Genomic DNA, 24,156 nt, shown 5'->3' with positions numbered 1-24,156 from the left:
AGATGGATTGCTTTTGTTTAGAGGCAAATATTCAAGAATGCTTTAAGGGATTCTATGAAGAGTAGTTCAGGAAGCTAATGTAACATAGTAGATGACGGCAGAAAAAAGACCTGCACGGTCCATCCAGTCTGCCCAAGAAGATAAATTCATTTTTGCTACTTTTTTTATTTGTACTGTCCTCTTCAGTGCACAGACCATATAAGTCTGGCCAGCCCTATCCCCGCCTCCCAACCACCAACCCCGCGTCCTAACCACCAGCTCTAGCACAGACCATATAAGTCTGCCCAGCACTATCTCTGCCACCCACCACCGACTCTGGCACAGACCGTATAAGTCTGCCCAGCACTATCCCCGCCTCCCAACCACCAACCCTGCCTCCCAACCACCAGCTCTGGCACAGACTGTATAAGTCTGCCCAGCACTATCCCTGCCACCCACCACCGGCTCTGGCACAGACCGTATAAGTCTGCCCAGCACTATCCCCGCTGCCCAACCACCAGCCCCGGCACAGACCGTATAAGTCTGGCCAGCACTAGTCCCGCCTCCCAACCACCAGCCCCAGCACAGACTGTATATGTCTGCCCACACTAGCCCCGCCTCCCAACCACCAGCTCTGTCACCCATTCTAGGCTAAGCTCCTGAGGATCCCTTCTGCACAGGATTCCTTTATGTTTATCCCACGCATGTTTGAATTCCGTTACCGTTTTCATCTCCACCACCTCCCGCGGGAGGGCATTCCAAGCATCCAACACCCTCTCCGTGAAAAAATTCTTCCTGACATTCTTCTTGAGTCTTCCCCCCTTCAATCTCATTTCATGCCCTCTCATTCTACCGCCTTCCCATCTCCGGAAAAAGGTTCGTTTGCGGATTAATACCTTTCAAATATTTGAACATCTGTATCATATCACCCCTGTTCCTCCTTTCCTCCAGGGTATATATGTTCAGGTCCGCAAGTCTCTCCTCATACGTCTTGTAACGCAAATCCCATATCATCCTCGTAGCTTTTCTTTGCACCGCTTCAATTCTTTTTACATCCTTAGCAAGATACGGCCTCCAAAACTGAACACAATACTCCAGGTGGGGCCTCACCAACGACTTGTACAGAGGGGCATCAACACCTCTTTTCTTCTGCTGGTCACACCTCTCTCTATACAGCCTAGTAACCTTCTAGCTACAGCCACCGCCTTGTCACACTGTTTCATCGCCTTCAGATCCTCAGATACTAATCACCCCAAGATCCCTCTCCCCATCCGTACCTAGCAGACTCTCACCGCCTAACACATAACGCCTGTCTTGGATTTCTACTCCCTAAGTGCATCACTTTGCATTTCTTCGCATTGAATTTTAATTGCCAAACCTTAGACCATTCTTCTAGCTTTTTCAGATCCTTTTTCATGTTTTCCACTCCCTCCGCGGTGTCCACTGTGTTACAAATCTTAGTATCATCCGCAAATAGGCAAACTTTACTTTCTAACCCTTCGGCAATGTCACTCACAAATATATTGAACAGAATCGGCCCCAGCACCGATCCCTGAGGCACTCCACTACTCACCTTTCCCTCCTTCGAGCGAACTCCATTCACCACCACCCTCTGGCGCCTGTCCGTCAACCAGTTCCTAATCCAGTTCACCACTTTGGGTCCTATCTTCAGCCCATCCAGTTTATTTAAGAGCCTCCTGTGGGGAACCGTGTCAAAAGCCTTGCTGAAATCTAAGTAGATTACGTCTATAGCACGTCCACGGTTCAATTCTCAGGTCACCCAATCAAAGAATTCAATGAGATTCGTTTGGCACGATTTCCCTTTGGTAAAACCATGTTGTCTCGAATCTTGCAACTCATTTTCTTCCAGGAAATTCAATATCCTTTCCTTCAGCATCGCTTCCATTACTTTTCCAATAATCGAAGTGAGGCTTACCGGCCTGTAGTTTCCAACTTCTTCCCTATCACCACTTTTGTGAAGAGGGACCACCTCCGCCATTCTCCAATCCCTCGTAACCTCTCCCATTTCTAAGGATTTATTAAACAAATCTTTAAGAGGACCTTCCACCTTTAGTTTTTCTAGTTGTTGATACACACACTCTTCTGTGAACGGTGCTATATCCACTCCATTCTCAAATGAACTTTTGCCAGTCCATCGTGGTCCTTCTCCCGGATTTTCTTCAGTAAAAACAACAAAAGTATCTATTTAGCAAATTTGCCTTTTCTTCATCATTATCTACATAGCGGTTTGCAGTATCTTTTAGTCTCACAATTCCCTTTTTAGTCATTCTCCTTTCACTAATATACCTGAAGAAATTTTTGTCACCCCTCCTTACCTATCTAGCCATTTGTTCTTGCGCTTTTGCCAGACGTACCTCTCTCTTGGCTTCTTTCAGTTTCCTCCGGTATTCCTCCCCGTGTTCCTCGTCTTGAGTTTTTTTGTATTTCTGGAATGCGAACTCTTTAGCCTTTATTTTCTCAGCCACTTGCTTGGAGAACCATAGCGGTTTCCTTTTTCTCTTGCTTTTATTTACTTTCCTTACATAAAGGTTTGTGGCCCTATTTATAGCTTCTTTCAGCCTGGACCACTGTCCTTCCACTTCTTGTACGTCCTCCCAGCCCATCAGCTCCCTCCTTAGGTATTCCCCCATTTTACTAAAGTCAGCACGCTTGAAATCCAGGACTTTGAGTTTTGAGTGGCAACTCTCCTCTTCAGCCGTCATATCAAACCAAACCGTTTGGTCACTGCCGCCCAGGTGGGCACCCACTCGGACATTTGACACACTATCCGCATTTGTGAGCACCAGATCCAGCGTCGCTCCCTCCCTCCCTCGTGGGTTTCATGACCATTTGTCTGAGCAGAGCACTTTGGAAAGCATCCACAATCTCTCTACTTCTTTCCGATTCCGCAGACGGAACCTTCCAATCTATATCCGGCAGATTGAAATCTTCCAGCAACAGTACCTCTCTCTTCTTTCCCAACTTTTGAATATCTGCGATCAGGTCTTTATCTAATTCTTCCAATTGTGTTGCACGTCTGTAGACAACACCCACGTGGACAGAGGTTCTATCATCTCTTTTTAAGGTGATCCATATCGCTTCTTCCTTACCCCAGGTCCCTGTCATTTCGGTTGCTGTGATATCATTTCTCACATATAGAGCTACTCCTCCACCTTTACGACCCTCTCTATCCTTCCTAAATAGATTATAGCCTGGTATGTTTGCATCCCATTCGTGGGAACCATTGAGCCATGTCTCTGTGATTGCAACAACGTCCAAGTCTGCCTCCAACAATGTGCTGGATAGGGCCATCAGAGAGCAGGTACTTAAGGGCCTGAAGCATAGAAAATCCTCAGGATTGAATGGTTTCAAAGGGCTTTTTTTTTTTAAACAAAAGGTTTAGGCTTAAGGTAGTGCTTCTGCTTACCCGGGTGTTTAATTCATTGCAGGAGGGAGAGGCATTGCCCCATAATATGAGGCTCTATGGCATCATGGTGCTGCCTAAACCAGTTAAGGACACTACCGATTGTGGAGGGTATCAGCCAATAACCCTTCTAGGTATTAATTCTTAGGTTCTGGCCAAGATATTGGCAGATCTGTCAAAATGTATGCCGCAGTTGATCATCCCCATCAGGTGGGCTTATTTCAGGTAGAGAGGTGGCAGATAGTATCCATCGTGTGCTAACACATTCTGGAATGCCCATCAGTTTCAGCTACCCCTGATCACAGTAGCAGTGGATGCTGAAACAGCATTTGATTGGGTGGACTGGGAGTTCGATAGGGATGCTACGAAAAGTGGGCATTGGGGAGTGGTTCATTAGCTGGATTTTGAATTTGTATTTTCATCTATTGGCCTGTGTTCGAGTGAATGGGAGTTACTCATCACCATTTGTCCTAAGCAGGGGGTACGGGGTGCCCTTTGTCACCCCTTCTGTTTGCCCTGGTGTTGGAACTTCTGACCCCAAAACTTAGAGCATTCTACTATTGAGGGTCTTGGAATAAGGAACAGTGATGATAAAGTATCCTTGTTTGCTGTGATGATCTTTTGATCCTTACCAAGGACACACCAGAAGCCTTAATGACTATCGGTAGCCTCATGGCAGAATATGGCCATTTGGGTTCAAGGCTAACCTCTCCAAGACAGAGATACTTAATGTCTCTCTACGTAGGGTGCAAGAGATGTCCTTCTGGAGTAGCTTCCCTTTTCGATGGGTCTTGGACTTTATTTATTTAGTCATTAAGCTTGGTCTATTCTGGGAAACATTTTGACTGGAATTATGAGCCTCTCGACAGGCATTAATCGAAACCTGGAGGACTGGATTAAGCTTATTAACTTGGATGGGTAGGATTAAAGCAGTTCACATGATGAACCTTCCTCTATTTCAAGTTTTGCCTATCTTAGTTACAGCTTTAATGTTTCGGAGGTGACAATGACAAAATTATCTGCTTCATTTGGGTAGGAAAATGATCTAGAGTGGCTCAGGAGGCCATCTGTCAGTCTAAGAGGTGGTTGTGGTGGGGGCAGTTTGGGTATCCCCAGACTGGAAAAATATTACCAGGCTACACAACTTAAGGCGTTGCTGGACTTGCAGATCTCTATATCTAAACAATGGGTTCAGTTGGATCAAGGGGCCAGCTCTACTAAGTTGAGGACTCTCCCCTGGGCTGTTCGAGCACAAAAGGATATTTGAGAACTTTGTCAATTCATTCACTAGAACTTCTACAGAGGTGTGGCTTCAAATGCACCTTATTCATTTACTGAAGAACAAACGGTGGCCTTATTTTCAAACCTTGGGGAACACTGACTAATTTCAACCTGGGTGAGGGAATTTGTTTCAATGTTGGGAAGGTCACGGTCTCCATTGTTTTGGGCAATTTTTGGCGGAAGGCCAAATTGTTCAGTTTGGAACCTTACAAGCTTGGTATTCCTTGGAAGTTAGGAATACTTTTCCCTATTTGCAGGTCAAATGTTTCCTACAGACTGAACAGTTCATTGCAGGGGGTGGGGGTCTTAAGTCTTCCTTTGAAACCTTAATGGGCAGACCAGTGGGGAGAGCTATATCTTTCTTTTATGGGCTACTTAATGATCTGGGTATTTGGAAGGCTAGTTATAGGGTGGCTTGGGAGAGGATTTCACCATGAGTTCTCAGAGGAGTGTCAGGATATAACATTGAGATCTCACAAGCTTTCCTATGTTCCCCAGATTGAGAATGACCTTAAGGTTTTGGTGAGGTGGCACTGTTTGCCATCTAAACTACATGCCATTATGAAAAAGGGTGTGGTTTATGGGGCACATAAGTACATTTTTGGTGGAACAGTTTCAAGGTTCAGGCATTCTAGTGGGAGGTTTTTTCTTATGGCAACAGCTACTTGACGTTCCTATACCATGTACAATAGAAAATGCTCTGCTGATTAGGAGAGTGGAGGGGGTAATGGGAGCTTATGGACAAAGTGATGCTATTGTTTTTTTACTTCTGCTCGCCTGGTGGTCGCTTCCAACTGGTGGGTACAAGAGGTGTCGAGCTTGGAGTTGGTAAACACTATAGATTAACTGCCGTGCAGGTTAATCGGTTGAAATTGCATCAGGATATGTAGGGATAATGTCTTAAGCTAGAAGGGTATTCTGAGAATTGTGGGGAGGGCAGTGAATGCTGACTGCCACTACTTTGAATAGGTCATAGTGGATGTCCAAAGGGAAGGGGAGCCAGATCCATTTGGGGTCTCAAACTACAGTTTGGGAACCACTGTGCTATATTTTCATACTGTGATCTGTGAACATAAGGTTTCTAACAATGTGTGACGACAGAAGGGATTGAACAGTAACTGATAACTAGGAGCTACATAAATCCATTTTATGCAGGCATGTAGATGTAGTTAGCTAGAATGATTTTTCTCTGAATATTTGGTGTCCCCTGTTCAAGACTGAAGGAAAAACTATTGGCTAATTAATCATCTAATTCTGTGGTTTAGTGACTCAGCTTCACACTCACTGTGTATCTCAATGGATACAGGAAAAACTCTAGTCCAGGTAGTGTCAATTATTATTCTGTTTATAATTTATAATTTTAAGTGGAGAAAAAGGCTTCAGTATCGCCAGCCAGAAATTAACCGACTATAAGACGTGGGCCCGGTGCACCATCATTTTGCCAGAAAAAAAACTCCACAGTACTCAATATATTTAAAAGGTACTACTGAGCAATTCATGTATCCACAACTCACAGGAATGTTGTGGATACATGATTTGCTCAGTAGTACCTTTTGAATATATTGAGTATTATGAAGTTTTTTTCTGGCGAAATGATGGTGCCCCGGGCCCACGCCTTAGTCGGTTAATTTCTGGCTGGCGATACTGAAGCCTTTTTCTCCACTTAAAATTATAAACAGAATAATAATTGACACTACCTGGACTAGAGTTTTTCCTGTATCCATTGAGATACACAGCGAGTGTGAAGAAGTGTTTTTGAGTTTCAAATTGACAATAGTATTTGAGCTTGAGTGCATTATCAGTCATTAGTTTGACTGCCATGTTTTTAGTGAAGTTGGAAGATTCTTTTCTCATGTTTTCTCTTCCCTGTTTTTTTGTTCAGGAGCATTTCCCAGGAACTGTCGGAGACCATCCTGACTATGATGGCAAACTGCAGCAATGTGAATAAAGCCAGGCAGCCACCTCCTGGAGTCATGCCCAAAGGTCGTCCCCCTAGCACCAGTAGTTTGGATGCCATTTCTCCAGTGCAGGTATTTAAAAACAAAATTTCTAAGCAGCTTTTTTTCCTCTGTTTTGACTGGAAGAAAGTATAGAAAAGCCGCAAAAAGTGATCCACAGTGCTATAGTGTATTTAAAAAAAAAAAAAAGGGAGAATTCCTGCTGAGACTCATTGTCATGCATTAAGCATAAGACAATAGTTGCCTTGAAGTTTGCTGCCACTTATAAAGTATGCTCTTGAAAGGGATATAGTGTTACAATTGTTGACCAAATGCACTGCAATACAGACAGGTTTTCAACCCAGTCCTCAGGACACACCCAGCCGTTCAGGTTTTCATAAGAACATAAGTGTTGCCATACTAGGACAGGCTGAAGGCCCATCAAGCCTAGTATCCAGGTTACAAGGTGCTTGGCAAGATCCGCAGAACAGTAAAACAGATTTTATGGTGCAGAGACCTAGAAATATGCAGTGGATTTTCCCAAGTCCATCTAAAATTTTTATGGAATTTTCTTTTAGGAAATTATTCAAACCTTTTCTAAACCCTGCTAAGCTAACTGCTTTTACCACATTCTGTGGCAAAGAATTTGAGTTTAGTTACATGTTGGGTGAAGAAATATTTTCTCCGGTTTGTTTTAAATTTATTACTTAGCTTCATGAAAACGGTAGCGGAATTCAAGAATGCGTGGGATAAACATAAAGGAATCCTGTTCAGAAGGAATGGATCCTCAGGAGCTTAGCCGAGATTGGGTGGCAAGAGCCGGTAGTGGGAGGTGGGGATAGTGCTAGGCAGACTTATACGGTCTGTGCCAGAGCCGGTGGTGGGAGGTGGGTCTGGTGGTTGGGAGGCAGGTATAATGCTGGGCAGACTTATACGGTCTGTGCCCTGAAAAAGACAGGTACAAATCAAGGTAAGGTATACACAAAATGTGGCACATATGAGTTATCTTGTTGGGCAGACTGGATGGACCGTGCAGGTCTTTTTCTGCAGTCACCTACTATGTTTTTACTATGTAAGTGATTCACCTCTACCACTCCATTCAGTGTTTTATAGACCTTGATTAAATCTCCCTTCAGCTTTCTCTTTTCTAAGATAGCCCTAGGGCAGTGATGGCGAACCTTTCAGAGACAGAGTGCCCAAACAGCAACCCAAAATCGAATTATTTATCACAAAGTGCTGGTACTCATTATGGGCGGGGTCACCACATATGACTCCACCCCCTATGATAGCCACACCCCTTACACCAGCCATGGCGCATATAAACAGACATCATTGAAAATATATTAGTATAGGAGAAAAAAATAACATGATTTTCTTCCATTATAAATCATTTCTGTAAGCTGTTACAGCTCCAGTATACCCAGTGCAAAATAAGACAGCAGATGTAAATTCTCAAATTCGACATATTCCAAACACTAAAATGAAAATAAAATGATTTTTCCTACCTTTGTTGTCTGGTGATTTTGTTTTTCTATCCATATTGGTTCTAGTCGCTGATTCTGCTGCTCTCTATCTGTTGTCTTAACTCCGTTACCACGGCTTCCTTTCCATTTATTTCTTTACTTTCCTCCTTTCTTCTTCATTTCTTGCCCTCCATCCATGTCCAGCAACCCTTCTCTCCCCTCCAGCCACAAATGTCCAGCCACCCTCCTCTCTCCCCCCTGCCCTCCCAGCACCCGGCAGCACCCAACACCAGGCCTCCCTCCCACCCAGCACCCACCATCAGGCTTCCTTCCCACCCAGCTCCCAACATCAGGCCGCCCTCCCTCCAACCAAACAAACAAGCAAGCAACCATCAACCCGCCCATCCTCCCTCCCTCCCTCCCAGCACCAGGAACCCCCTCTTCTCCTCTTAAATTTTAAAAGCGTACCTCCTCAGAGTTCATTCAGGCGGCGTGCGGTGGCAGCGGCAGCGAAACGCGTGTTCTTCGCTCGGTGCGCCTTCTCTTCTGTCCCTCAAGCTGAGCTTGAGATACAGAAAGGAAGGCGCGCCAAGCGAAGAACACGCGCTTCGCTGCCACTGCCGACGCACGCCGCCTGAATGAACTCTGAGGAGGTACGCTTTTAAAATTTAAGAGAAGGGGGGATTCCTGGTGCTGGGAGGGAGGGAGGACGGGCGGGGCGGGTTGATGGTTGCTTTGGTTGGAGGGAGGGTGGGAGGCAGGCCTGGTGCTGGGAGGGAGGGAGAGTGGGTGGACCAGCGATGGCGCGCGTGCCAAGGGAGAGGGCTCTGTGTGCCCTCTCTGGCACGCGTGCCATAGGTTCGCCATCACTGCCCTAGGCTCTCTATCCTTCTTAATAGGGAAGTTGTCCCATCCCAAAACAAAAAAAATTAAATTAACTTAATTTCAGGTGGAAAAAATGTTCAAACTAATCTTGTTTCTTGTTCTACAAGAAATCTCAACTATTTTACCTGCCTACATCCAGATAAATGGAGTAGCAGCATGTCATTCACTGTGTTTTACTTCAGTGGTAACATAGTAACATAGTAGATGACGGCAGAAAAAGACCTGCACAGTCCATCCAGTCTGCCCAACAAGATAAACTCATATGTGCTACTTTTTGTGTATACCTTACCTTGATTTGTACCTGTCCTTTTCAGGGCACAGACCATATAAGTCTGCCCAGCACTATCCCTGCCTCCAAACCACCAGCCCCGCCTGCCACCACTGGTTCTGGCACAGACCGTATAAATCTTCCCAGCACCATCCCCGCCTCCCGCCACTGGCTCTGCCACCCAAGTAAGAGACAAGTAAGTGGTACTATTGCTAAAATTAGGGGAGAGGGGGATCAGGTTTTTCTGCAGGATGGGGAGATTAGGGATCAATTTGTCCAGTATTATACAGCTTTATACTCAAAAGAGACTAGTGGGTCCAGTATAGAGAGACAGAACTATCTGGAGCGAGTGGATCTTCCAAAATTAACGGAAGAACAAAGGGGACATATGGAGCAGCCTATCTCTGTGGATGAGATACAGGGAGTAATAAGGGGGCTGAAAGGGGGTAAAGCACCGGGAATGGATGGCTACACAGCCAAGTTCTACAAGGTGCTGGGTAGGGAATTGGGACCCCAGCTGCAAAGGGTCGGAAATTAATGTTTTAAAAGCAGGGAACTACCACCAAGCGTGCAGGTAGCGGGCATATCAGTGATCCTAAAGCCAGGGCGAGATTCGACTACCTGCGGCTCGTATAGACCTATATCCTTAATGTTGATGCAAAAATATTAGCAAACGTCATGGCCAAAAGGCTAAAGAAGATCTTACTCCATTTAATCCACATAGATCAATCGGGCTTCATTTCCCAGAGACAGGTTGCTGATAACATTAGGAGATCACTTCATATCACATGGGGAGCACAACAGAAAGGGGAGGCATTTGCTTTACTAACTATGGATGCAGAAAAAGCATTCGACAGGGTAGTGTTTCCAACAGTGGCAATCCAGGTCACAAATACCACATTCATATCAAATGAGTGTGGGTCTGGTTCATCTAAGGGGGGGAGGAGAAATGACCATGATACGAGGATTGGGAAGATCCAGGAAATTAAACGCCGGTGAATCAGACGTCCATAATGAGCAAATGGTTGAACCTATATTAAAAAAAAAAAAAAAAAAAAATTATTACTGACCGGAGCGAGCTACCATAGCTGGTGTATAGCTATATTCGGAACTTAACCAGCTATGAGACACCACAAATATAGGGCTGGGGTATGTAGCCCTATTTATGCAGTGACCTTGGTCACCCCTCCTCTCCCCCACCAGAACACCCAGAAAATAGCTAGTTTTTGTTTTAAGTATTAACCGGTCATTTTCAACAGCACTCTCCCTTCCGTTCTATTTTAGATCTAAAAAGCTGTCCATCGCGCTCTTGAGTCACAAGTTTTCGTATGGAGACTCTTCGGTCAGTCATAGTGGCAGTTCGGTGAGGAGAGTAGTTAACGGCCTTGGATATGACAGGGGCTTATTTACATATTCCTATTCAGCAGGCTCACCGCAGATTCTTGCGCTTTGTGATTCTAGTTCGACATTACCAGTTTCGCGCCCTGCTCTTTGATCTCGCAGCAGCTCCGCACACTTTCACCAAAGTTATGGTCATAGTAGCAGCAGCGCTCAACAAACAAGGGATCCTCGTTTCATCCTTACTTAGACGACTGGTTGATTAGAGAAAGTCTTATCAGGAGAGTTGTCAGGTCACGGTCCGAGTGGTGCATTTCTTGCAGTCTCTAGGTTAGGTAGTGAATGTAGCCAAGAGTCGTTTGGTTACATTTGTCTCTGGAGTATTTGGGAGTCACCTTCGACACGGCGCGGGGTCAAGTCTTTTCTCCCACAAGGCAGGATTCTAAAGCTTCGGTATCAGATGCTGGATTTACTTTACCAAAAGGTTCCGTCGGCGTGACAGTATCTTCAGGTCCTCGGTTCTATGGCAGCCACTATAAAGGTGGTGCCCTGGGGCCAGGATTCACAGGAGGTCTCTTCAGGGGTCTCTTCTCTCCCGGTGGTCCTCTCAGAGGGATTCTCTTCTGATGAGATGGTCTCTTTGCAACCAGGAACGCATCTCTCTCTTTCGGTGGGTGCGGATGTCGAATCTCACCAAGGGAATGCCATTGGAATCTCCTCAGTGGGTAGCCTTCACGACGGATGCCAGTCTGTGGGGCTGGGGAGCTCATGGTCTCGACAAATGGACCTAGGGCCTCTGGTCATCGCTGGGAGCAACTCAATCCATCAATTTCTTGGAGACCAGGGCGATTCCGCTCGCTCTGCAGCACTTCAGTCCTCTCCTAGTGGGCTAACCGGTCCGAGTTTCTCTCAGACAACGCCTCGGCAGTAGCCTATATCAACCACCAGGGGGAAACAAGATGCCTTTTCTTGTATCGAGAGGCGGAGAGTCTTCGGTATGGACAGAAGTTCATCTCACTGCCATATCAGCCTCGCATGTAGCAGGAGTCGACAATTTTCAATTGGAATTTTTCTGTTGTCACACGCTTGATCCAGGCGTATGGTTTCTCAGTAATCCAGCGTTTCAGTTGATAGTACGTCATTGGGGCACTCCAGTTTTTGATCTGTTCGCCTCCAGTCTCAACTCTAACGTTCCTCGCTTCTTCAGTCGCCGAAGAGATGCAAGAGCGGAAGGGGTAGATGCCCTCTTGCAGAGGTTGTCCTCCGAACTTCTTTATGCGTTCCCTATGTGGCCTCTATTAGGTTGTTTCCTACAGAGGATAGAAAAACATGGGGGACCAGTAATTCTGGTGGCTCCAGTTTGGCCTTGACGCCCTCAGCCGCTGAACGTGATGTCTCCTCTTCGACTTCTGGTACACAAGTCCTTACTGATTCAGGGACCGGTTTTCCCATCCAGACCCGGCTCGATGTTTGGCTACGGCTTGCTCTTCAACAAGCCCGTTAGCTAAGAGGGTTTTTTTCAGCTCAGATGTTTGCACCATGCTTCGGTCTTGTCGTCCCTCCAGCTCTCTCTGCTATATTCGCGCCTGGGAAATTTTTGAGGCTTGGTGTGCAGATGCTGGGATTGCTCCTTTTCAAGTTTCCGTGGCTCAGATGTTAGATTTTCTGCAGTGAGGATTTGATAAAGAACTGTCTTTTTCTTCACTTGAAGTGCAGACGGCAGCTTTGTCCTGTTTCAGAGGTCTGATTCGAGGTAAGTCGGTGGCTAGTCTTCCCGAGGTCACCTGTTTCTTAACAGGAGTTAGCCTTCTTCGGCCACTGGTCAGATTGATCTTTCCATCTTGGGACCTTAATCTGGTGCTTTTGACTCTCACGGGGCTTCCATTTGAACCATTGCAAACTTGTTCTCTGACGGACTTGACCCTAAACAGCAGGTCTCCTTTTCTACAGAGCGAGTGGTCCTTCGTTCAGTTCATTCTTTTTTGCCTAAAGTACTCTCTCGTTTTCATCTGCCCCGGTCGGTTTTTTCTTCCTCTTCTGGGGTCGGTCTCAGGTACGCACGAGCAGAAGAAATTGTGTACTTTGGTTAAACGGTGTCTCGCAGTCACTGACGATTTTCGCCGCTCGGATCGTCTTTCTTCTTTTTGCTGCTCACCATAAGGGTTTGTCAGCTTGTAAGCCCAAGTTCTCTAGGTGGATTAAAGACATGATAGCGTCAGCCTACTTCTGGGCAGACAAGGCAGTCCCGGAGGCTGTTAAAGCTCATTCTACTAGAGAGCAGGCAGCGTCATGGGCGGACTGTTCTTTGGTGCCTCCTGCAGAGATATATATGGGGTGGCGGCATGCTCCTTTCTCCATTCTTTTTTCTAAACATTACAGACTTGATGTTCATTGTCGGCAGGAGGCGGTATTTGCATCGTGGGTACTCACTGCGGGCTTCCTGGGGTCCCACCTGTAGGACTACTGCTTTGTTACGTCCCATCAGTCCAGTCCTGGGCCGGTCCGGAGGGATGCTAAGGAAGGAGAAATTAGACCTTACCTGCTAATTTGCTTTCCTTTAATCCCTCCGGACCTGCCCAGGCCCCTCCCATATTCTTTCTTTCTGTCTGTTCAGATTTCCTGTGTTCAGATGCCCAATCCTTTACAGAGCTGTTTTTGCCAGTTATCACGTACTAGAAATGCATAAGCTATTTTCCAAATTATCACTTAGAGATGAGTAAATAAATTTGTAAATACTTTGCCTATCCATATGTATACGAAAAGGCCATACCGCTGCTCTGGTGAGAGTTGCTGGTGAGCCGTTGAAAAGGCCATACCGCTGCTCTGGTGAGTTGCCGGTGAGCCGTTGAAGCACGTTTTCTATGGTGCTTTCTGGCTGCTTGAATTCCTCGGGGCATAGTGTTAGGTCTTCCTTCTTTTTTCTGCTTTGTTAAATACTGAGGCTAGGGTCACATGACCAGGGCTCTTATTGGCTCTCTAGAGTCAGTTTTTTTTTCTCAGTCTCCACCTGCTGGAAGGCGAGCACAACCCATCAGTCCAGTCCTGGGCCAGTCCGGAGGGATTAAAGGAAAGCAAATTAGCAGGTAAGGTCTAATTTCTCCTTCCCAAACGAGGCACCCCATCCAGTCTGGTTTTCAGGATGTCCACAATGAATATTCATGAGAGATTTGCATGCAGTGAAGGCAGTGCATTCAAATTTCTCATTGATATTCATTATGGATAAAAACCTGACTGGGAGTGCTCCCAGGGCCAGGTTTGGGAATCGCTGATCTAACAGTTTAAGGCTAGCAGTAGCTAAGAACTCTGTTCAGATGGCTAATAGTGCATCTCAAAGCTATGGAAGAGCAGGAGTGCAGCTGACATCACCTTCATTCAACCTTCATCTAAGATATATGCAAAATGGCAACATGGTCTTTAGCCCTCATCTTTACATCATACTAGTATCTAAAGTCCAGGAGGGAGTTCTGTTCTTTTGGGCAGTCCATTATGCAAGTTTTATTCAACCATCACCCAGCTTCCCCCATACTAGTTGGTGCTGGGTTTCCACTGAAGGATTCTATTCAGGATACAGGCCAATTGTTTTGTTTTATATATCTTTTTTAATTCATCACCACTTGTAAAAGATATATGCAGAATCATAGCCAACATAAATTTTATCATGAGGAATGTTTGTTTATGGTTTTATTGAATACATTTTACAGCTAATAAAACATTTTTCATATTTGCTTTCCGTTTCGTGTCTCTCCTCTTTCTATGTGAGTTTCCATTGTTAGAACTCAAAATAACTTTTTAAAACCCTCAACTTTGGCATTCCTTGACTTGTGTAGATGGATTATCCTGCCTGTTTAAAAAAAAAAAAAAAAGAAATATCCCTTATCTACTTGTAATGGGATCTCTGTAGAAAGGATATATTAGACATACATACCAATTTTTCTTTCTAGGAAGTTGCCTTCACAGAGTTTACCCCAGTCTATTACCTTAGCAGTCAACTACATAGTAGACCTGTGCATGCATATGGACTGTGGGGTTTTCCCTTTCTGACCTTAGGAAGGAATTTCCACTCTGGTGCTTGTCTATAAGAGAACCCTTGCTTTAATCAGTGAATACAAAATCGATAATTGTCTATTGAATAATGAGTCTCCATTAGAGAGGAAGTTACCTGATAGGGGTAGCTGTTGAGGTCATTGTGTGCCGCAGTCTGGTTGGGTTTTCACGTTATACTGAATAAGCATCCTCTTCCTCCATTGTATGCAGATGCATCTCAAACATGTTTGCTGCAGATGTCCTGAAAATCTGACTAATTTGTATTCAAGGGCGAGGAGTTGCCTTTCCCTGGTCTAGGAATGGAATGGAAGAATTCTATTGTGTTTGTCCTCTTCTTGGAAAGAATTTATTGCTAATGTAAGAGACTAATTTGCTCAGTTAACTATTTTTGTGCTTTTCAGATTGACCCTCTAGCTGCAATGGCATCACTCAGTATTGGTAGCTCAGCTGTTCCTCATACTCAGAGTATGCCTGCCTTCCCTCCCAACTTGGGCTCTGCTTTCAGTACTCCTCAATCACCAGCAAAAGCTTTTCCTCCTCTCTCTACACCAAACCAGATGACTGCTTTCAGTGGCATTGGAGGACTCTCCTCTCAGCTTCCAGGTATTTTAGTTCTACATGTTTGGTTAAGAAAAGGATGAAATTGAAGTACACAATTCTTGCGTGAGGAAATTCCACTATGCTTAATTGCTGTTTACAGATAGTTGTTTTATTTTTTCTACTTATGGTGTATGAATGGAGAAATTTCAATTATACTTTAACAACAAACACTGGTGAGCAGTCTGTAAATCTAGGCAAAATAGTAGCCTAGCACCATGTTTAATTCCCATAGGATCCTATTGACCTGAAAGTGGGAGGGGGAAGGCTGAAGGTTCACTTTGAGCACCTAATACCCTTGCACCGACCCTGGTTATGAATCATGCTTATTACATAGGATGCACTTTTCCAGCTTTGCTTTTCTGTTGTTAGGTGGCTCAGGCAGCTTGACAGGAATAGGAAGTGGAGGTCTTGGACTCCCTGCAGTCAACAGTGATCCATTCGGACAGAGGAAACTGAGTGCATCTGGACTCAACCAGCCTACATTCCAGCAGAGTAAGATGAAGCCTTGTAAGTGGTATTGTCTGTGACTGAAGTGTGGCTGTGGGCTTCAGTTATTTCCACTAGCAAAAGGGAGGTTAGTAGTTGTGTAACTGTGTAGTTTTAACTTTGGAAGCCATATGTCACTTTTCTTTTGTTGTGGTGTATTGCTGCCTTTAGGAAGAGATTCATCTAAGGCGGTGTATTGCTGCCTTTAGGAAGAGAAGAGATTCATCTAAGGCGGTGTATAGCAGCATTGCTTTATATAGACAACTAAAATTGTAGTAACATCTTGACAATAGTGAAATGATCAATATATCCGCATAATACACAAGTACAAAAGTGAGGCAAACTGACTTTAATCTGAGATCATTTCAGACAAGTGGGTATGTCTTCTCCTTCCAGCAAATGGAGATTGAGAATAACTAACATCATGCTATATGTATCCTGTGCAGTCCTTTATCAGTCAGTATTTCTCAGTCTCCAGCAGATGGTGGGTTAGCATCCTGTGCAGTCTGGGCTAGTCAAGTGAGACCGATTTTGGGCAATTTTTTTTAAATGTTGATTTTTTATTCTGTTCTATTTCTTTTCTATCTTTCCTGCTGGAGCTGCAGGATCTGCTGTAGCAAACCCTGTGGGCTGGGTGCGGGGGCTGTTTGGCCTCATAGACCTTGAATTCCATTTGTCTGGAATGGTTTGGTGGGATGGAGAAGGACAAATTAGTTCTTACTAATGTTCTTTCCTGGAGTCCCTCTGGACCAGCCCAGAACTGCCTTTACTGTGAAAGTAAAACTAAACAGAAGAAATTTTTAGGTGGTGTAGGAGTAAATAAGTGGTGGTCTTGTTTTGTGTGCTTGGATCTTCAGTTTTGGCTAATTTTTGGATCGGTTCAGTTTTGTTCCTGGTAAATTTTTTTTGGGTGGGGAGGGGAACTTATTGGCAATACTGAGGGACTGCTCAGGATACTTATGATGTCATGAATCAGTTCTTGGTCTCCTCTGCTGGCAGAAGAAGGCATTCCTGTTTGTTCTGGAAGGAATCAAGGAAGAGAATTAGCAGGTAAGAACTAATTTCTCCAAAGGAATAGTAAAACTATACTGATTGTAATAGTGTTAGTAATGTGCATATTAAAACAGCAGATCACAACATTCATTCAAAGTAAATGTGGTGCTTAAAACACTGAAACCACTTTATAGTTAACAGTGTCCATGTGCAGTTGGAAGTAGAGAAAGATAAGATTTGTAAGACATAGGCATCGGAATAAATACGTGGTCGGCTAGATTTATGGTAAAATATATATGTACAATTGAACAAGGTATGTGGAACTGGTCTGAAGGTGTGCCACAGACTATTATGTGTTGTTACTGGATAGTTGTCACAGCCATTAAAGGCTTAAGAGAAGAGCCAGGCTTTCTGAAAGAGGTAGTCTCAGGGAAGGTGTAGCCCCTTTTGGGAGTGAGTTTGAGGGAGCGGGCTATTCCTGAGATGGCTTACTGGTAGATGTTACTTTTTCTGATTTTTCTTTTTTCCCCCCCTTAGTTACATGCAGGTCACTTTCTAGCCCTCTGTCCATACTTGCTATTGAGTGAGTAAATAATGAAGCCATTTCACTGATGTAGTGGAACACTTTCTCTTTTAGTCAATTTTGTGTGTGTGAGATACTGATTCTTGTTTAACCCCTCCTTGATGGGTCTAAATGCCCTTTAACGTAAGAAAAGAAACTGCATGCTCTTAGTGTTTTCTAAAGTGTAATTAAAATCATCTATGGAAAACTGGAGCGTGACCAACATAATGCTAATTTGGTAGATTCCACCAGTTCCTGGATTCATCTGCTGCATACACTAACGAAGGTAAAATTATGCCTGTAGCTGCTAATTTTCTTTCCTTTAGTAGCAGCAGATGAATCCAGGATTCTGCCCTCTGTCAGCCACATGTATTTTGCCTGTCCTTGTCCTGGTCTTCAGTTTCAAAAAAAAAAAAATGAGAGAGAACAGAAACCACTTGAAGAGTCCATTGCGGTCGTGGTTTCTCTAAGTCTTAATGATGAGTTTCTGTTGTGTTTGGTTGGTGAGGAAGGCTTCCTGGTTTCTTGTCTGATTCTGCTTGGTGATGAGAGAGATACTGAAGTGAAGGAGGAGCTGACCGTCTGGTATCACTGCCTTCAGTTTAATCTCTATCTCCACCTGCTGGTAGATTGACACAACCCACCAGTTCCTGGATGATTCTTCTGCTACTAAAGGAAGGAAAATTATACGCAGGTAACTTCCCTGTCTATGCTTCTTTAATATGTCTGTACATATCTATTTCATTTAAAATAACATCACTCTATATTTGTTCCTTCACCGGAGGAGGCTTTCGCCCCACGGCGCTATGTAAGCCACATTGAGCCTGCACATAGGTGGGAGAATGTGGGGTACAAATGTAACAAACAATTTTACCTTAAACATCACTAAGCTAACTACTTTTACCACGTTCTCTGGCAACAAATTCCTGAATTTAATTACATAGTAACACAGTAGATGACGGCAGAAAAAGACCTGCATGGTCCATCCAATCTGCCCAACAAGATAAACTCATATGTGCTACTTTTTGTGTATACCTTACCTTGTATCTGTCATTTTCAGGGCACAGACCGTAGAAGTCTGCCCAGCACTAGTCCCACCACCCAATCTCGGCTAAGCTTCTGAGGATCCCTTCCTTCTGAACAGGATTCCTTTGTTTATCCCATGCATGTTTGAATTCCATTACCGTTTTCATCTCCACCACCTCCCGCGGGAGGTCATTCCAAGTATCCACCACTCTCTCTGTAAAAATAAAATACTTCCTGACATTTTTCTTGAGTCTGCCCCCCTTCAATCTCATTTCATGTCCTCTAGTTCTGCCTTCCCATCTCCGGAAAAGGTTCGTTTGCGGACTAATACCTTTCAAATATTTGAACGTCTGTATCATATCACCCCGTGTCTCCTTTCCTCTAGGGTATACATGTTCAGGTCAGCAAGTCTCTCCTCATACGTCTTGTAATGCAAATCCCATACCATTCTTGTAGCTTTTTTTTGCACTGCTTCAATTCTTTTTACATCCTTAGCAAGATATGACCTCCAAAACTGAACACAATACTCCAGGTGGGGCCTCACCAATGACTTATACAGGGGTATCAACACCACCTTTCTTCTGCTGGTCACACCTCTCTCTATACAGCCTAGCAACCTTCTGGCTACAGCCACCGCCTTGTCACTCTTTTTTGTCGCCTGCAGATTCTCAGATACTATCACCCCAAGATCCATCTTCCCGTCCGTACATATCAGACTCTCACCGCCTAACACATACGTCTCTCGTGGATTTCTACTCCCTAAGTGCATCACTTTGCATTTCTTTGCATTGAATTTTAGTTGCCAAACTTTAGACCATTCTTCTAGCTTCCGCAGATCCTTTTTCATGTTTCCACTCCCGCCCGGGTGTCCACTCTTACAAATCTAGTATTATCTGCAAATAGGCAAACTTTACCTTCTAACCCTACAGCAATGTCACTCACAAATATATTGAACAGAATCGGCCCCAGCACCGATCCCTGAGGCTCTCCAATACTCATGTTTCCCTCATCCGAGCGAATTCCATTAACCACCACCCTCTGGAGTCTGTCCGTCAACCAGTTCCTAATCCAGTTCACCACTTCGGGTCCCATCTTCAGCCTGTCCAGTTTATTTAAGAGCCTCCTGTGGGGAACCGTGCCAAAAGCTTTGCTGAAATCTAAGTAGATTACGTCTATAGCACGTCCATGCTTCAGTTCTCCGGTCACCCAATCAAAGAATTCAATGAGATTCATTTGGCACGATTTCTCTTTGGTAAAACCATGTTGTCTCGGATCTTGCAACTTATTGGCTTCCAGGAAATTCACTATCCTTTCCAATAACCGAAGTGAGGCTTACCGGCCTGTAGTTTCCAGCTTCTTCCCTATCACCACTTTTGTGAAGAGGGACCACATATGCCGTTCTCCAATCCCTCGGAACCTCTCCCGTCTCCAAGGATTTATTAAACAAATCAAGAGGACCTGCCAGGACCTCTCTGCGCTCCCTCAATATCCTGGGGTGGATCCCGTCCGGTCCCATGGCTTTGTCCATCTTTAGATTTTCAAGTTGTTCATACACACATTCTTCCGTGAACGGTGCTATATCCAGTCCATTCTCAAATGTACTTTGCCAGTCCATGGTCCTTCTCCAGGATTTTCTTCTGTGAAAACAGAACAAAGTATCTTTTTAGCAAATTTGCTTTTTCTTCATCTTTATCTACATAGCGTTTCGCTGTATCTTTTAGTCTCACAATTCCCTTTTTAGTCATTCTCCTTTCACTAATATACCTGAAGAAATTTTTGTCACCCCTCCTTACATTTCTAGCCATTTGTTCTTCCGCTTGCGCTTTCGCCAGACGTATCTTTCCCTTGGCTTTTTTGTTTCATCAGGTATTCCTCCCTGTGTTCCTCCTCTTGAGTTTTTCTGTATTTCAGGAACGCCAACTCTTTAGCCTTTTTTTCTCAGCCACTTGCTTGGAGAACCATGTCTGTTTCCTTTTTCTCTTGCTTTTATGTACTGTCCTTACATAAAGGTTTGTGGCCATATTTATAGCTTCTTTCAGCCTGGACCACTGTCCTTCCACTTCTCATACGTCCTCCCAGCCCATCAGCTCCTTCCTCAGGTATTCCCCCATTTTACTAAAGTCAGCACCCTTGAAATCCAGGACTTGGAGTTTTGAGTGGCCGTCCTCCACTTCAGCTGTCTTATCAAACCAAATCATTTGATGGTCACTGCTGCCCAGGTGGGCACCCCCTCAGACATTTGACACACTCCCCATTTGTGAGCACCAGATCCAGCATCGCTCCCTCCCTCGTGGGTTCCATCATCATTTGAGCAGAGCACTTTGAAAAGCATCCACGATCTCTCTACTTCTTTCCGATTCTGCAGATGGAACCTTCCAATCTACATCCGGCAGATTGTAATCTCCCACCAATAGCACCTCTCTACTACTACTATTTAGCATTTCTATAGCGCTACAAGGCATACGCAGCGCTGCACAAACATAGAAGAAAGACAGTCCCTGCTCAAAGCGCTTACAATCTAATAGACAAAAAATAAATAAAGTAAGCAAATCAAATCAATTAATGTGAACGGGAAGGAAGAGAGGAGGGTAGGTGGAGGCGAGTGGTTACAAGTGGTTACGAGTCAAAAGCAATGTTAGAGGTGGGCTTTCAGTCTAGATTTAAAGGTGGCCAAGGATGGGGCAAGACGTAGGGGCTCAGGAAGTTTATTCCAGGCGTAGGGTGCAGCGAGACAGAAGGCGCGAAGTCTGGAGTTGGCAGTAGTGGAGAAGGGAACAGATAAGAAGGATTTATCCATGGAGCGGAGTGCACGGGAAGGGGTGTAGGGAAGGACGAGTGTGGAGAGATACTGGGGAGCAGCAGAGTGAATACATTTATAGGTTAGTAGAAGAAGTTTGAACAGGATGCGAAAACGGATAAGGAGCCAGTGAAGGGTCTTGAGGAGAGGGGTAGTATGAGTAAAGCGACCCTGGCGGAAGATGAGACGGGCAGCAGAGTTTTGAACCGACTGGAGAGGGGAGAGGTGCCTAAGTGGGAGGCCAGCAAGAAGCAGATTGCAGTAGTCTAAACGAGAGGTGACAAGGGTGTGGATGAGGGTTTTGGTAGAGTGCTCGGAAAGAAAGGGGCGGATTTTACGGATGTTGTAAAGAAAGAAACGACAGGTTTTGGCGGTCTGCTGGATATGAGCAGAGAAGGAGAGTCAAAGATGACCCCAAGGTTTCGAGCTGAGACATGGAGAATGAGAGAGCCATCAACAGAAATAGAAAACAGGGGGAGCGGGGAGGTGGGTTTGGGGGGGAAAATGAGAAGCTCGGTTTTGGTCATATTTAATTTCAGGTGGCGTTGAGACATCCAGGCAGCAATGTCAGACAAGCACGCTGAAACTTTGGTTTGGATGCAAGGTGAGATATCAGGGATAGAAAGGTAGATTTGGGAGTCATCAGCATAGAGATGGTAGGAAAAGCCATGGGATGAGATTAATGAACCAAGGGAAGAAGTGTAGATAGAAAAGAGGAGGGGACCAAGAACAGAACCCTGAGGTACGCCGACAGGCAGAGGGATAGAAGTAGAAGAGGATCCACCAGAGTGAACACTAAAGGTGCGGAGGGAGAGGTAGGAAGAGAACCAGGAAAGGACAGAGCCCTGGAATCCAAGTGAGGACAGGGTATCGAGAAGTATGCTGTGATCGACAGTGTCAAAAGCAGCGGAAAGATCAAGATGAATGAGGATGGAATATTGACCTCTGGATTTAGCCAGTAATAGGTCATTGGAGACTTTAGTAAGCGCAGTTTCGGTTGAGTGGAGAGGGCGAAAACCAGATTGTAATGGGTCAAGAATAGCATGTGAGAAGAGAAAATCAAGGCAGCGGCGGTGAACAGCACACTCAAGTAATTTGGAGAGAAAAGGAAGGAGGGAGATGGGTCGGTAATTAGAGGGACAAGTAGGGTCAAGTGAAGGCTTCTTAAGGAGAGGTGTGACCACAGCATGTTTAAAGGCAGCAGGGACAGTCGCAGTGGAAAGTGAGAGGTTGAGAATGTGACAGATAAAAGGAATAAGAGTAGGAGAGATGGCATTAAGAAGGTGGGTGGGAATGGGATCAGAGGAACAGGTGGTACATTTTGAGGAAGAAAGGAGAAGTGTAGTTTCCTCAATAGTAACTTCAGGAAAGGAGGAAAGGGAATGAGGGGAAGGAGAGAGAGGGGAACGGACTAGTGGAGGGAGAGCTGGTGAGGTAGAGAAAGCAAGGTTTATCTTTTGAACCTTGTTGTGAAAGAATTCAGCAAGGGTCTGAGGAGATAATGAAGGGGGAGTTGGGGGAGGGGGCACCTTGAGGAGAGAGTTCAATGTGGTGAAGAGAAGTCGAGGATTAGAGCCAAGAGAGTTGGTCAGTTGGATATAATAATCCTGTTTGGCACGTAAAAGAGCAGATTGGAAGGAGGTCAGCATGAACTTAAAGTGTAAGAAATCAGCAAGGGCCCGAGATTTCCGCCAGAGGCGTTCGGCGGAGCGGGTACAGGAACGTAGGTAGCGGATATTAGAAGTCAGCCAAGGTTGGGGTTTTGTACGCCTTACAGGGCGGGTCATCAAAGGTGCAAGAGTGTCTAAGGCAGAGGATAGAGTATTGTTGTAAGAAGAAACAGCCTCGTTGACAGACGTGGATGGTGCCACAGTAGAGAGGAGGTTTGAAACATGGGAGGATAGAGATGAAGGGTCAATATCGTGAAGATTCCTAGATAAATTAGATAGGATAGGACGGGACTGGGAGGGAGGAGATTTAAGTGTGAAAGTTATAAGATGGTGATCAGAGGAGGGATGATCAGAGGCAAGGAAACTAGAAGGTGAACAGTTGGAGAAGATGAGATCAAGACAGTGACCATTTTGATGAGTGGGGGAGGTGGAGCATAGTTGGAGATTAAAGGACGACGTTAAAGTGAGTAACTTGGAAATATAAGAGTTGGAAGGATCATTAGCAGGAATATTAAAGTCACCAAGGATGAGAGAGGGGAGGAAGGATCATGGAAGAAGGCAAGCCAGGCGTCAAAGTCACTGAGAGAGGATGAAAGGGACTTACCAGGGGGACGATAAATGACCGCTATTCGAAGAGGCAGAGGAGAGAAAAGGCGGATAGATTGGACTTCAAAGGAGGAAAAACAGTGAGATTGAGGTGGAAGAAGGGGTTGAAATCTGGAGGAGGGAGAGAGAAGTAGTCCAACACCGCCCCCACGGCCAGCAGGGCGAGGAGTATGTGAAAATAGATAACCGCCATGGCACAGGGTTGCGACTGAAGCGGAGTCATCAGGGCAGAGCCAGGTTTCTGTTATGGCGAGCAGATGGAGGTGACGCGAGATAAAGAGGTCCTGGATATAGGGGAGTTTGTTACAGATAGAGCGGGCATTCCATAGGGCGCAAGAGAAGGGCAGAGAAGAGGAGGGGAGTAGAGGAATAGAGATGAGGTTAGAGAGGTCACGGTGAGATCTGTTTTCCCAACTTTTGAATATCTGCGAGGAGGTTTTATCTAATTCCTCCAATTGTGTTGGAGGTCTCTAGACAACACCCACTTGGACAGAGGTTCTATCATCTGTTTTTTAGGTGATCCATATCTCTTCTTCTTTTCCCCAGGTCCCTTGTCATTTCAGTCGCTGCGATATCATTTCTCACATATAGAGCTACTCCTCCACCTTTATGACTCTCTGTATCCTTCCTAAATACATTATAGCCTGGTTTGTTTGCATCCCATTCATGGGAACCATTGAGCCATGTCTCCGTGATTGCAACATCATCTAAGTCTGCCTCCCAACATCAGGGCTTTGAAGGTCATGAACTTTATTGCTTAGACTGCGAGCATTTGTGGCCATCGTTTTCCATCTACA

The 24,156-nt window shown here is 45.0% G+C and overlaps 1 protein-coding gene across 1 annotated transcript in view; it reads left to right on the top strand.

Annotated features, from left to right (window-relative positions):
- Window positions 1-24,156, top strand: part of CNOT1 (CCR4-NOT transcription complex subunit 1) — a 1,017,784-nt gene that overhangs the window by 383,506 nt on the left and 610,122 nt on the right. Inside the window, 3 exon segments of the mRNA XM_030203593.1 lie at window positions 6,567-6,714; window positions 15,021-15,222; window positions 15,589-15,711. Of these exon segments, the coding sequence (XP_030059453.1) occupies window positions 6,567-6,714; window positions 15,021-15,222; window positions 15,589-15,711 (473 nt within the window).

This window comes from Microcaecilia unicolor, chromosome 5 (genome assembly GCF_901765095.1).
Source record: "Microcaecilia unicolor chromosome 5, aMicUni1.1, whole genome shotgun sequence".
Lineage (NCBI taxonomy): Eukaryota > Metazoa > Chordata > Amphibia > Gymnophiona > Siphonopidae > Microcaecilia > Microcaecilia unicolor.
Note: the sequence above shows the minus strand (reverse complement) of the source record. Positions and strands in the feature narration are given on the sequence as shown.